Raw genomic sequence first — 13,845 nt, 5'->3', positions numbered from 1 at the left:
TTTGCTACACACAGGACTGCGCCAACCCGAGGACAGCCACGGAAGGCCAGTGGGTTAGCGTTCCGACGGTGGGAAAGAGCCGGGGCTGCATATTTCTCTGCCCTTCTCCTAGTGTTAAACGTCTTTGAGTTACGGGGCTAAGTATTAGGCACAACATCAGGTGCACGACAGGCTTCTTTGATCTTATAAACCCTCAGCCTGGTCCCATTTCCCCATGCCCCGTGAACAGAAGCCACACGAAATCTAGCCACACAACAGCGTTATTTCAGGAAAATGAAACAAGACAAAGGGAGCAAAATTAACCCCCACTTAGCACATTTCCTTATGTCAAGTCTGGGCTTAAGCCCCCTTGGTCCTGTTAAGCACTTTCATTCTGTAGGAAGCAGTGCTGTGTTGCATTCTTCCTGATCCACCTGTGTCATGTCAGGGGTGTGTGATGAATCTCCGTCTTGGCCGCCCCTGCAGTGGTCACCTTGTGGAACTCTTTGAGAACTTCTAGCTGGCCAGGTCTGATGTAGATGTGGGACCGGATCTTGGTGATGGCTCTTATGGCCTCCTCTGGAGTCCAGTGGTACACCTGAAGTGCAGGGTTGGGAAGTCAGACAAAGGAAGGAGCAGGTGTTAAGGGGTCCTTGACCTGATAACCGGTGCTCAAGGGCTCTCAGTATTTCTTTAAAAACAGAAACAGAAACCATGAGCCACATATTACAAGTGGGAGAACACTTTAGCCCCTCAGCCAGCCAGTCCCACAATTCTGTGCAGCAGGCTGGTGGGTTGAGGAGACACAAGTCAGTCTTTCTACCTAATTCTTGTTCTGCCAAACCCTGGAAAATTAGGAGGTTGAACACATGAAGCTGAGGTCCTAAATTCACGCGGGCCTAGGCCTACTAAATACCCTCTCTGAGCTAGGCTGTTGGTTACAAGAGTTTCCTGGAAAGAGTACACAATTGATGTCATAACTTGTCACTGTGGCTAGAAGAGTACTTTTAAAATTTTTCGAGGAGGGCTATCTTCATGTCCTCAAGATACTTATTTGTTCAGAACGCAACAGAACCAAGAAAGTAGATTTTTAGTCTGCTGGTTCAATTCTCACTTGGCCCAAAATATCTCCTGACAGCCAGTTTCCAGCAAAACAGACTCCTAATGACCAAAGCTTTAGTATTGTTAAATCATATATTCACCAGGCCACAGTACCACAAGGCCAGGCCGTTAAATCATATATTCACCAGGCCACAGTACCACAAGGCCAGGCCGTTAAATCATATATTCACCAGGCCACAGTAACACAAGGCCAGGCCGTTAAATCATATATTCACCAGGCCACAGTAACACAAGGCCAGGCCGTTTATCTTTACATTTCCTTTTACCTTAAACTATCTAAATTAGTCAGGGCTCTTCAGGGGCCTCACAGGTAAGAAAAATGAGCTGGGGTGTGTAACAGGAAATGATGGACTAGAGAGTGCTGGCTTCTAAATGTTTTTAAAAGCATCTCCGCTGTCAATCATCAAACTGATAGGCAAAATTCTGCTGGAGCCACTGTTTCTAGAAACTAATAACCAGGACTGTGCTCTGAAATACTTAACAAGATGTGAGTCCTCTAGAGCCATGATCAGCACTGTTCTCTACAGCACTGTATTTCCTGACGGACCGTTTATAACAAATGTTTCTAGCCTTTGGCTTGTATTAACATCCTTTGCAATTCCATTCTTTGCCTGCTCCAGGTCAGTGTTTGACATAGTTCTTATTTGAGTTTTGTAACACATTTAGTTTGAGAAATTGAGCATTGGAGAGGGTCACCCACTTTTGCCTAAGGTCACACAGGTGGCAAGTTGCAGCCTGTCTGCAAATTTCAGATGTTTTCCACCTCCCAATGGCCTAAGATTGGGAACGCGACTCCTTCCAGCAAGGTCCGCCAGTAGATTGGAGAGCTGCTGTACAGGGGACCAGTCCATTCCCTGGTGGCCCAGTGGTAAAGAATCCACCTTCCAATGTAGGCAATGTGGATGCGCTCCCAGTTGGGGAACTAAGATCCCACATGCTGCAGGGCAGCTAAGCCCACCCTGCAACAAGAGAAGCTCATGAACTACAATGTAGACCCAGCACAGCCAAAATAAAGAGAGACTTCCTTGGGGGTACAGTGGTTTAGAATCCACCTGACAATGCTGGGGACATGGGTTTGATCCCTAGTTCGGGAAGATTCCACGTGATGCAGAGCAACTAAGCCCAAGAGCCACAGCTATCGAGCCTGCGCTCTAGAGCCCGGGAGCTACAACTACCGAAGCCCCTGGACCCTAGTGCCTGTGCCTGCGGACTAAGTCGCTTCAGTCGTGTCCGACTCTTTGCGACCCCATGGACTGTAGCCTGCCACGCTCCTCTGACCATGGGATTCTCCAGGCAAGAATACTGGAGTGGGTTGCCATGCCCTTCTCCACGGGATCTTCCCGACCCAGGGATCGAACCCAGGTCTCTTAATGTCTCCTGCACTGGCAGGTGGGTTCTTTACCACTAGTGCCACCTGTGAAACCCAAGTACAGTGTACAGCGTCCAGTGCCTGTACTCGGCAATAAAAAAGAAGCCGCCACAGTGAGAAACGTGCACCTCGATGGAAGAGTAGCCCCCGCTCACAGCAACTGGAGAAAGCCTGCAGTCGGCAGTGAGGGCCCAGTGCAACCAAAAGATAAAAATTTAAAAATAATAAAATAAAAATCAGATTGCTTTTAGAAACAATGGGGGAGAAGAGGGCACCTACCTGAATGAGATACGCGGCCACCATAGTGGCGCTCCTGGAGCGCCCGGCCTTACAGTGCACATAGACAGAGTGGCCTAGCGACTGGTGCCTGATGGTAAACTGGACTCCCTTCTGGAGGTTAGCCAGGGTTGGGACCCCAGTCATGTCTACCGTGCTGAGCCGCAACTGCTCCACTCCTGCTTTCTCCCACTCCTGGGGCCAGGTCCGCCAGCACAGAAAAGAAAATGAAAAACGCCTGATGTGAGTGGCAGGAAGAGGGAGTCCCGTGAGGCAGCAAAGCAACAAGGAAGGTTCACGGTGTATGGTAATATACGCGGTATACTGTTGGCCTAAAAAGAAACTTCTTTCAGAAATGTCTTTAAGATGACTGACTTACATGGTCTTTCATCAAACAACAGCAATGCTTCTGAGTTAGAATTATGTCCAAGATTTACAGCGTTCTTAGTATTTGAATCTTTAGCGACAAAACACAAACTGTATAAAATTCATCGACGAAAGCTGCGTAAACAGTTTTTTTGCATGGCCTTGGTGCTTGTGCAGTGATCCAGCTGCAGGGTTCGACTACTACATTTTGCAAGGCCTTCTATTTCTCTGCCCGTAAGTATTCTCTTTTTTACCACTTTTTTGGAGAGGGGTACGTGGTAGAAAATAAGAGTTATTTTAAAATTAAAATAACGTACCTACTTTTGTTTTTGCTTAGAAGGAAGAAAAGAATCAACAGAAGAAATAAGGCCTCTGGCAAACTGGGTAACTTTTTTATTTTTTGCCTTAAGACTTGAGGTAGACTTTTTGTTATTAATCTCTTTAGCAAATCAGACACATGACTCTGAATGAAGGTCAACATATTATACAGCTAACGAAATTAACCAAAAACAGCTAAATCTGGCAGTGTGTGTTTACACATCAATTACATCAAACACTTGGGGAGCCTGCTACATCAGATCAGATCAGATCAGATCAGATAGTCACGTTCTTAGGCCGTGATTTAAAGTTCCTGAGTCAGAAGCTCTTAGGGGTTGTACCTAGGAATGTGCTGTCTTAACAGACAGCCGGATAATGCTTCCCTGGGGCTCAGAGGGTAATGAATCTGCTGCAATACAGGAGTCAGTCAGTTCAGTTCAGTCGCTCAGTCGTGTCTCTTTGTGACCCCATGGACTGCAGAACACCAGGCTTCCCTGTCCATCACCAACTCCCGGAGCTTGCTCAAACTTATGTCCATCTAGTCAGTGATGCCATCCAACCATCTCATCCTCTGTCATCCCCTCCTCCTCTTGCCTTTAGTCTTTCCCAGCATCAGGTCTTTTCCAATGAGTCAGTTCTTCGCATCAGGTGGCAATGCAGGAGACCCGGGTTCAATCCCCCGTCAGGAAAATCCCCTGAAGGAAACAGCAAACAACTCCAGTCTTCTTGCCTGGAGAATTCCATGGACAGAGGAGCCCGGTGGGCTATAGTCCACGAGATTGCAAAGAGTTGGGCATGACTGAGTGACTAACACCACTACCACTAGATAATGCTTAGCCATATTAAAACATCAGAACCATTGCCTTGGAGATTTATTTTCTCTAGGCTAGTGAGAGAAGATAGCAGATCTTGATGCCTCACACCCAGAGACCAAGCACTTTCTGTGGCTTGCTCCACAGGACCGACCACACTGAGGCTAATAACACATTTTGGCTACTAACTTCTGAGATTCTGTGGCAAAGTTCTGTGGGAAATCCAAGGAATTGCTATCTGTTCTTTAAAAATGTATGCCATCACTGATCAATAGATTTTAAATGTGAGTCACAATTATTTTTTTAGATTTCAAAAAAGATCTATGGTTTGAAATAACTGCGTGTTCATTAGGCTCTATCAGTACCGTAAACAGGGAAGATAATTGTGCAGTGCTAATAGAAGTCAAACACTAGAAAGACAGGGCAACACCTAATAACCATCATGAAGAGTTCCACTAAAAAACCACTCACATCTAATGAAAACTAGGTTTTAGGCTTGAACTTCATTTATGACCATGCTTTGGAGTTCCACTATCATCTCTAACATATAAATGAAATTCCCTCGAATAAAAACCAAATGAATTCTATGCAGTTTTTACAAAGAGTTTTATGATACAGTTATCAGAGATTGGGGGTAGCTTTCCTTTTTACAGTTTATAGGGCCTTCGTCTTGAATATCTAACAGTGACGGATCCATACTTAGTGCTCATTAAGTGTTGAACGAATGAAAGCAAGGCAGAGAAAAGTTGCCTTTCAGGACTTCCCTCGTGGTCCAATGGTTAGGACTCTGCTCTTCCAGCTGCAGGGGTCGCAGGTTTGATCCCTGATTGGGGAACTAATATCCCACAGGCCGCAAGGCGTAGCCAAAAAAGAAACGTTGCCTTTCAAGTTTGGTTACTGATGTGAGTTACCAAACCGAGAATATACGTGTGCAGAAAGGAGTAATCAAAGTTGGGCAACTCTACTGTGAAATACCTTTCACATCAATTTCTAATTCACAAATTAGATTCTACCCCCATTCAGCCGCAAGACCAGCTCCTCAGAGGCAAAAAAAAAAAAAAAAAGCCTGGGACGCCCGTGTCTGGGGCAAGGTCACCTACAGCACAGCCTCCCCCCAACCTCCTCCGGGCTCGCCCAGACCCCGGAGTGGTAGAGGGGTGGCGGGCGGGGCGCCGGGCCCCGGAGCCTCACCTTGGAGGAGTTGCACAGGAACCTCGTCTCATACTCCTCGTTCATGGTGATCACCCCGCGCACGTTCTCGTCCTGGACCAGCTGCCGAGGCAAAGAGGGGGCTCAGAAAGGGGCCGGCGGCCGAGGCCCGGGCGGCGCTCGCCGGGCTCGCAGGCCCTGCCGCGGCCCGGCCCGGCCCGGCTCACCCGGCGCGTCATGCTCCGCAGCGGCAGCGCGCCCAGCAGCACGGTGGAATCGATGCGGTGGTACCAGTCGCGGTGCGCCCGGCCGGGCATCTTCCCGCGGAACACAGTGTAGAGCAGCGTCGGGTAGTAGAGCACCCGGGCCAGACCGGCCTCCAGCAACGTGCCGGCCGCCATCCCTGCCCAGCCGGCGCGGCGCAGCGGCGACCCGCCCACCGCCGGGCAGGAAGCGGGCGACCGCGGGCCGGGCCAGGGGGGCGGCGAGGCGGCCGCGGCCCCCAGTGAGGACGACCCGGCCGGCGCGGGCCTCTCGAGCGTCGCGACCTCGGGCCCGGCCCCCGGGGAGTCGCCGGGACCGCCGGGGGCCCCCGGGACCCACACCATGGCTCGGGAGGAGGGGCCGCCGGCCTCCAGGGGGAGGGACCCGGGCTTCCCGGGCGGGAAAGGGGGCCCCGGGCCGAGGGAGGGCCCGTCCCGTGGACCCGAGGTTGTGAGTCTACCGCGTGTGGGGAACTGTGACCCCGGCCTGTGGCTAGTGAGCCCCCGCCTCCCGAGGGAGGGGCTGTGACTCCAGCGGGGGGTGGGGGGCCCTGACCCCTGCGGGTGGAACTGTGACCCCGGCCAGTGAGCCTGGGGCACCTTCGCCAACCACCGGCCAGACCGAGGGGACGGTGACCCCACCGAAGGGCGGGACAGGACCGGGAAGAGGCTCTCTGCCAGGGAGTCCAGAGCTCAGAGCCGAAGGGATAGTAAGGAGAGGGGCCTGATCAAATAGGGGACCTGGGTTCGTCCGGCCCTTCCCACCACATCCCCACATCTGCCTGAAGTCCTGGCTCCCGCCTCCTAACTAAACTGCAGTAAGTATGTGTGTGTGTGTGTATATGTACATAGTGAAAAATAGATATCAGTTGAGTTCAGTCGCTCAGTCGTGTTCGACTCTTTGCGACCCCATGGACTGCAGGCCGCCAGGCCTCCCTGTCCATCCCCAACTCCCGGAATTTACTCAAACTCATGTCCATTGAGTCGGTGATGCCATCCAACCATCTCATCCTCTGTCGTCCCCTTCTCCTCCCGCCTTCAATCATTCCCAGCATCAGGGTCTTTTCAAATGAAAAATAGATATAAGTGATATCTGCTCTATTTATGAAAATATATTAATATTAAAAATATTATCGTAGGTACTTTTCTGGCGATCTAGTGGTTAAGACTCTGTGCTCCCAGGGCAAGGAGCGCCAGTTCCATCCCTGTCAGGGAAATAAGATCCCACAGCCTTGCATAGGCTAGACCAAAAATTAAATAAATAGAGGTTTAAAAAAATATATATTATGATAAACATAAAACCTACAACCTACAAGTAAGCAAGAGGAATAGTTGTCACACTGATTATTTATAGTTAAATAGCACTCTGAAAAGTACATCTTGTGCTTTTTTTCCTCGCTCAGTCGTGTCCCACTCTTTGTGACCTGTGGACTGTAGCCCACCAGGCTTCTCCGTCCATGGCATTCTCCAGGCAAGAATACTGGAGTGGGTCGGCATTTCCTTCTCCACATCTTGTGCTTTTTAAAACAGCTTATCTCCTACTACAAATGACACATATGAATAACAACTGGAACATACAGGAAAGCAGAATTTAATCACCCGTAATCCTACCACCTCAAACACATTTTTTTCTTCCAACTTTCTTTTCATGTGTTATCATTAAATTTTTTATAAGTTTTATTGAGATATAATTCACATACCATACAATTTATGCATTTAAAGTGTACAGTTCAATGGCTTTTAGTATATTTGCAGTTGTACAACCATCACCACAATCAATTGTAGAATACTTTCATCATCTCCCAAAGAAACCCTATGCCCATTAGAATCTTCACTCCGTGTTTTCCCTCAACACACCAGGCCTTGGTACTCATTCGTTTACTTTCTGTTTCTGTATACACGTTTTTCTATCCAAGCACGGAATTTTGGAGTCATATAATAGTGCTATGTGATTTACGTACACCATTTAAAAAATCAGCGGTGTCATTTTGGTGAAACTTTGTGTCACTGTGTTTGTTCGTTCGTTCGTTTGTTTTGGCTGCTGCCATGGGGTGTGTGGGGTCTTATTTCCTTGACCAGAGATGGAGCCCACGCCTCACTGCAGTGGAAGCCCAGAGTCAAGCACTGAGCCACCAGGGAAGTCCGCATAAGCACTTTCAATATTACTACATTATTTTTATCATTTATAACGAACCTAATTACTATACCATAATGTGATCATTCTATTCTTAGATATTCAGAATAATTCCACATTTGTATTATAAAACATTTTCAACATGAAATTTTTTTCTACTTTTTTTTATATTTAGAATTACTATATTAGGATAGGTTCCTAAAAGTGGAATTACTGTGTCAAAAGATAGTTTACAAGTTTTGCTCTATATAAAGTATATAACCTGAAAAGTTTCATCCTTACCCCCAAACCCACTCTTCAGAAATACAGATTTTTACATGCATATCTTTTTCTAACATTTTGTGATGAACCTTTTCATAATAAAAAATTAAATAGATTCAACAGGGAAAATTCATATAATCACTATCCAAACTCAACAATTAGCATTTTATTGTTTGTTTTATCACATTCATCCACTAATCCTTTTTGCTACATTGAGACTATATATATTTTATAAAAATTGACTCATCCTATACCTATTGTTCTATTTCCCGCTTTTTACACTCAACATTATTTGTAAGTATTATGTCAATAGAGATAGATGTACATTTTCTTCATTCTTTTCAGATGTACATCATATTCCAATATATGGATTCCCATTCAATTAAAAAATATTTATTGAGTGTCCTATATATTCCAAACAATATTCCAATACTTAGGATATGTCAGTGGACAATATCAGTGAAGATTTCTGTTCTCTCTTGCCTTTCCTGTATGAACTATATTTTGGGGTAACCAAATACCTCCAGTTGGTGAGGGAAAGTTATTTACAGCAGACTTCCTGTAAATGCATATGGAAGGAATAATGAAATTAGAAACTCAGGACTGTGCATTTTAGCCAATAAATGTGGAAGGAAAGACAGGATTAGAAAGACAGCATTTTGCAATTTCTAGTGAAATAATTGATACTGTCAATGGTCACCAATGTATAAAAGCATGAGATAAGGTGATGATACGAAACTTTACCATGGACGGATCAGGCTGATTTACCTGAACCACAGATACATCTCTGCATTGCTGAAATCAGGACAACCTACCTGAACATCACATTTCCAGATGTAATGCAGTGTGATGCTCACACCACCAACCTCAAAAAAGTCAAGCCTGACTTTTACCAGGCCTCTAGGGCTAAAGTTCATTTATAGGAGATGTAGGTGATAAGGCCTTCCCAGGTTGCACAGTGGTGAAGAATCCGCCCACAATGCAGGAGACCCAAAAGACGCTCCTTTGATCCCAGGATCAGAAAGATCCCTTCGACTCCAGTGTTCTTGCCTGGAAAATTCCATGGACAGAGGAGCCTGGAGGGCCATAGTCCATGGGATCACAAAGAGTCAGACATGACTGAGAGCGCACGCGCGCGCGCGCACACACGCACACACACACACACACACACACACACACACAGGTGATAGAAAAGTGAAAGTGAAAGTTGCTCAGTCCTGTCTGACTCTGACGCCATGGTCTCTACAGTCCATGGACTTCTCCAGGCCAGAATACTGGACTAAGTAGCCTTTCCCTTCTCCAGCGGAATCTTCCCAACTCAGGGATCTAACCCAGGTCTCCCGAATTGCAGGCAGATTCTTTACCAGCTGAGCCACAAGTGAAGCACTGGAGTGGGTAGCCTATCCCTTCTCCAGCAGATCTTCCCTACCCAGGAATCGAACCAGGGTCTCCTGCATTGCAGGCAGATTCTTGACCAACTGAGCTATCAGGGAAGCCCTAGGTGGTAGAAGGGTAAGTGATGTAATCATAGGGGAGCAACAGACAAATCCAGAATTTGGGACACTTGGCAGGAACAGCTGATGCAGTTTCTTCAACAAGTCAAAAACTTGAAAAAAAGGGGGAGAGGGGAGTATAACGGATTCACTTTGCTGTATACCTGAAAATAATATGTTTGTAAATCAACTATACTCCAATGAAAATTAAAAAAAAAAAAAGAATGAGAGAGCAGCTACCTCAGATTAGGAGTCCTAGAGGCAAGACAACCAGAAGTAAACACTTAAGCCATTTAGATCCTAATTCAAATGAATCAGCTATTAAAAGTCATTTTTCGAAATGACGAGACAATTGATTATGGACTGAAATAATACCAAAGAAATGACTGCTAACTTGTTAATGTCATCATGGCATTGTTACAATGTAAGAAAATGGTCTCTAAATATATTGACTACATGCTTACGGAAGTGAGTAGAAATAGATGACATGTGTGGGACTTGCCTCAAAAGACTGCACCAAGGAAAAAAGACGGATTAGACAAATATGGCAAAATATGAACCATTGTTGAGTCAGAGTAACATTCTTTACAATTTTATTAGTTTATGTTTATTTTGGGCTGTTCTGGGTCTTCTCTGCTGCCCGGGCTTTTCTCTGGTTGTGGTCGGTGGGGGTTACTCTCCAGCTGTGGTGTGCAGGCTTCTCCTGTTGCAGAGCATGGGCTCTAGGGGCTTCAGCAGCTGCGGCTGCCTAGCTCTAGAGCACACTCTCAGTGGTTGTGACACACGGGCCTACTTGCTTCTAGGCACGTGGGATCCTTCCGGACCAGGGATCGAACACATGTCTCCTGCATCAGCAGGCGGATTCTTTACCACTGAGCCGCCAGGGAAGCCCCAGAATGATGTTCTTTGGGGGTTCATGATGCCCTCCTGCCTAATTTTTTAAAAAGTATTTTCAAACTAAAAATTTTAAATAGGGTTTTTAGCACATCAATGTGGCTTAATGAAAATGATAGGTACAGCAGATAATCTTGTATGACTTTTTCATTAAAGATTCAACTGCATTGTTGTGTGTAGGTGCTATTCATTAAATTTTCCTGCTCTCTAATAATCCATTATATGATTATACCATCATTTACCTCCCCATTCTCCTGTGATGGAAATTTAGATTGGTTTCCATTTTTATTAATGAAGAATGTATCAGTAAGTAGTTTCACCTTTTACGTAGTCAAATATTTTTTTTGTTGTTATTCTCTCCACCCTGGATTTGCTTTTTATTTTCTGATTATAATAGTAATACATGCTTATTATAAAAAATGCAAGCACTTCAAAATTACATAGTATAAAAAGTAAATGTCTGTTGCAATCTCAGCTCCAGAGAAAACCACTCTTATATGCATATCCCCCAGTGATTGTTTTTTTTTCCTTTTTAGGAACTGTCCACCAAAATTCTTTTTTTTTTTTTGGCTGAGCGATGTAGCATTTGAGATCTCACCTGGCTAGGGATTAACCCATGCCCACTACATTGGGAACCCAGACTCTTAACCACTGTACCTCCAGGGAAGTCCCCAAAATACTTTATTCACTTTTTTTTACAATGTCTGAGCAGTCATATGCCCAATGTCCCTTAGAATGGGAAGTGATATAGGACTCAGTTCTATCTCCAATGGGATGTGAGCACCAGTAATGTACGCAAGGACGAGGACCAGCGGATCTGGTCCATAAATCCTCCACAAACCTCTCCCATACCCTCTCTCTCTTCTTGTGAGATGAAATAGCAATGGTGATGGCTAGAATCACCATGCCAGGAACCAGTTACAGGTGGCAGAGTCCTCATTAATCTGGGTCACTAAGAACTACTTAGAGTAGAAACCACCTATCTTCATCCTCCCACTAACTGGGAATATCTGCTCTCATCTGTTAAGGGAGAGAGAAATAAATTTCTAATTTGTTTCAGCTATTTATTTTAGGTCTAATTGTTGCAACAGCTTAACCCATCCTAATGTATGTGCATTGCTGCTGCTGCTAAGTCACTTCAGCCGTGCCCATCTCTGTGCGACCCCATAGACGGAAGCCCACCAGGCTGCCCTGTCCCTGGGACTATCCAGGCAAGAACGCATTACTCGGTTGCAATGTGAAGTCCAAAGTCCAACTTTTTTTTTCTTTTTACTATACCAAATATACATACTATAAAATACGCCATTTAAACCATTTTTAAGTGTACAGTTCATTAAGTATTTTCACATTGTTGTTAAGCCATCACCACCATCCATTTCCAGAACTTTTCTCATCTTCCCAAACTGAAACTCCATACCCATTGAACAAACTCGCCATGTCTCCCTCCCCTCAGCTCTTGGTAAACACCGCTGTAGCTTCTGTCTCTATGTATGACCCTGAGTACTCTAGGTACCTCATATAAGTAGAATCATATAGCATTTGTCCTTTTGTGACAGGCTTATTTCCCTCAAGTTTCATCTATGCTGCAGCAGGTGTCAAAATTTCCTTCCTTTTCAATGCTGAATAGTACTCATACATATATATACACATACATATATATACATATATATAGGCTTCCCAGGTGGCACTTGTGGTAAAGAGCCTGCCTGCCAATGCAGGAGACTTAAGAAATACAGGTTCGGGTTTGATCCCTGGGTCGGGAAGTTCCCCTGGAGGAGGGCACAGCAACCCACTCCAGTATTCTTGCCCGGAGAATCCCATGGACAGAGAAGCCTGGTCACATTTTGTTTATCCATTCATCCCTTGGGTTGTGAATCCCAGCCCTTAATTAGCTTGGGCAAAAAGCTATATTGAAATTTTCTTTTTCAATATTTATGGCTGTGGTGGTGGAGAAGACTCTTGAGAGTCCCTTGGACTGCAAGGAGGTCCAACCATTCCATCCCAAAGGAAATCAGTCCTGAATATTCATTGGAAGGACTGATTCTGAAGCTGAAACACCAATACTTTGGCCACCTGATGCGAAGAACTGACTCATTGGAAAAGACCCTGATGCTGGGAAAGATTGAAGGCAGGAGGAGAAGCGGACGACAGAAGATGAGATGGGTGGATGGCATCAGTGACTCAGTGGACATGAGTTTGAGTAAGCTCTGGAAGTTGGCAATGGCAAAGAGTCGGACATGATTGAGCGACTGAACTGAACCGATGGGTCCTCATTGCAGTGCACAAGCCGTCTCCAGTTGAAGCAAGTGGGGCTATTCTCTCCTTGCGGTGCTCAGGCTTCTCATTGCAGTGCTTTCTCTTGCTGCTCACAGGCTCTAGAACTCTGGCTCAGTAGTGGAAGCCTGGACTTACTTGTCCCGAGGCATGTGGGATCTTCCTGGATCAAGGACTGAATCTGTTTTCCCTGCAGGGGAATTCTTTACCACTGAGCCACCAGGGAAGCCTGAGAGACTATTTTTAATTGTAATAACTACTGTTAAATTTTCTTCTAACATCACTATATCTGTATACATTGAGTACCTGTTGTATGTTTTTTCACAATTTTAACAACCTTCTAAATTTAATTATTTAATTTAAAGGACTTCCCTGGCAGTCCAGTGGTCAAGACTCTGAGTTTCTATGGCAGGGGATTTGGGTTTGGTCCTTGTTTGGAAACTTAAGATTCCTACATGCCCTGCGGTGTGGCCAAGAAGTTTTCTAAAAAAATTACTTAGTTTCCCATTCTGACAGTAAAAAAAAAAGTACACACTGTTTTAATGAGAATCCCTTAATTATTCACGAGTTAAGTTTGAACATCTTACCTTTGTCACTATTCTATGCTTCCTATGCACTGCATGTTTCTTTCTTTTGCAGGTCTGGCTAAAGGGTTGTTTGTTGTTACTCTCCCTGGCCACAGAACCTGTACAGATTCTAAGTGTATGGCTTGATAAATTTTACATATCTACACACCCATGTAAACTCCACCCAGAATAAGACATAAAACATTCCAATACTCCAGAAAACTCCCTGGAGCTCCCTCCAATCAATAGCCAATGCTCTTTCCCTAGCAAAGATAATCTCTATTCTGACTTTTTTTCGCCCATATTCAAATTTCAGTTGAATAAACTCATACAACATATGCTCTTTTCTTATGACTTGTTTTGCTCCATTTTATGTCTGTGCAGTTCATCCATATTGTTATATACAGTTGTAGTTTGTTCCTTTTCATTGCTATATAAATAGCCTGTTGTAAGTATATTCCATAATTTATTTATCTATCATTTCCAGTTTGGGCTATTATTAATAAAGGTACTACAAACCATTTTTTGGGGGGGGTGGGAATAAGTATTCACTTGTACTGGGAATAAAA

The 13,845-nt window shown here is 45.1% G+C and overlaps 1 protein-coding gene and 1 long non-coding RNA gene across 2 annotated transcripts; one reads left to right on the top strand and one right to left on the bottom strand.

The window, feature by feature from the left end:
- Window positions 1–242: 242 nt before the first annotated feature.
- On the bottom strand, window positions 243–5,999 carry PTPMT1 (protein tyrosine phosphatase mitochondrial 1). The gene is made up of 4 exons (XM_070804236.1): window positions 5,619–5,999; window positions 5,434–5,514; window positions 2,750–2,941; window positions 243–577 (listed from the first exon to the last, which is right to left on the bottom strand). Exons 1-4 carry the CDS (start codon window positions 5,997–5,999, stop codon window positions 419–421), a joined length of 813 nt encoding a protein of 270 aa, XP_070660337.1. The 3' UTR covers window positions 243–418.
- A 274-nt stretch (window positions 6,000–6,273) lies between these two features.
- Window positions 6,274–13,614, top strand: LOC139187383 (uncharacterized). The gene is made up of 2 exons (XR_011570955.1): window positions 6,274–6,472; window positions 12,392–13,614. It is a non-coding gene; the product is annotated as an uncharacterized lncRNA (long non-coding RNA).
- The last annotated feature ends 231 nt before the right edge of the window (window positions 13,615–13,845 follow it).

Source organism: Bos indicus, chromosome 15, assembly GCF_029378745.1.
Source record: "Bos indicus isolate NIAB-ARS_2022 breed Sahiwal x Tharparkar chromosome 15, NIAB-ARS_B.indTharparkar_mat_pri_1.0, whole genome shotgun sequence".
In the NCBI taxonomy this organism is placed as follows: Eukaryota; Metazoa; Chordata; class Mammalia; order Artiodactyla; family Bovidae; genus Bos; species Bos indicus.
The sequence above is the reverse complement of the archived record's forward strand: the minus strand, read 5'-3'. Positions and strand labels throughout refer to the sequence as shown.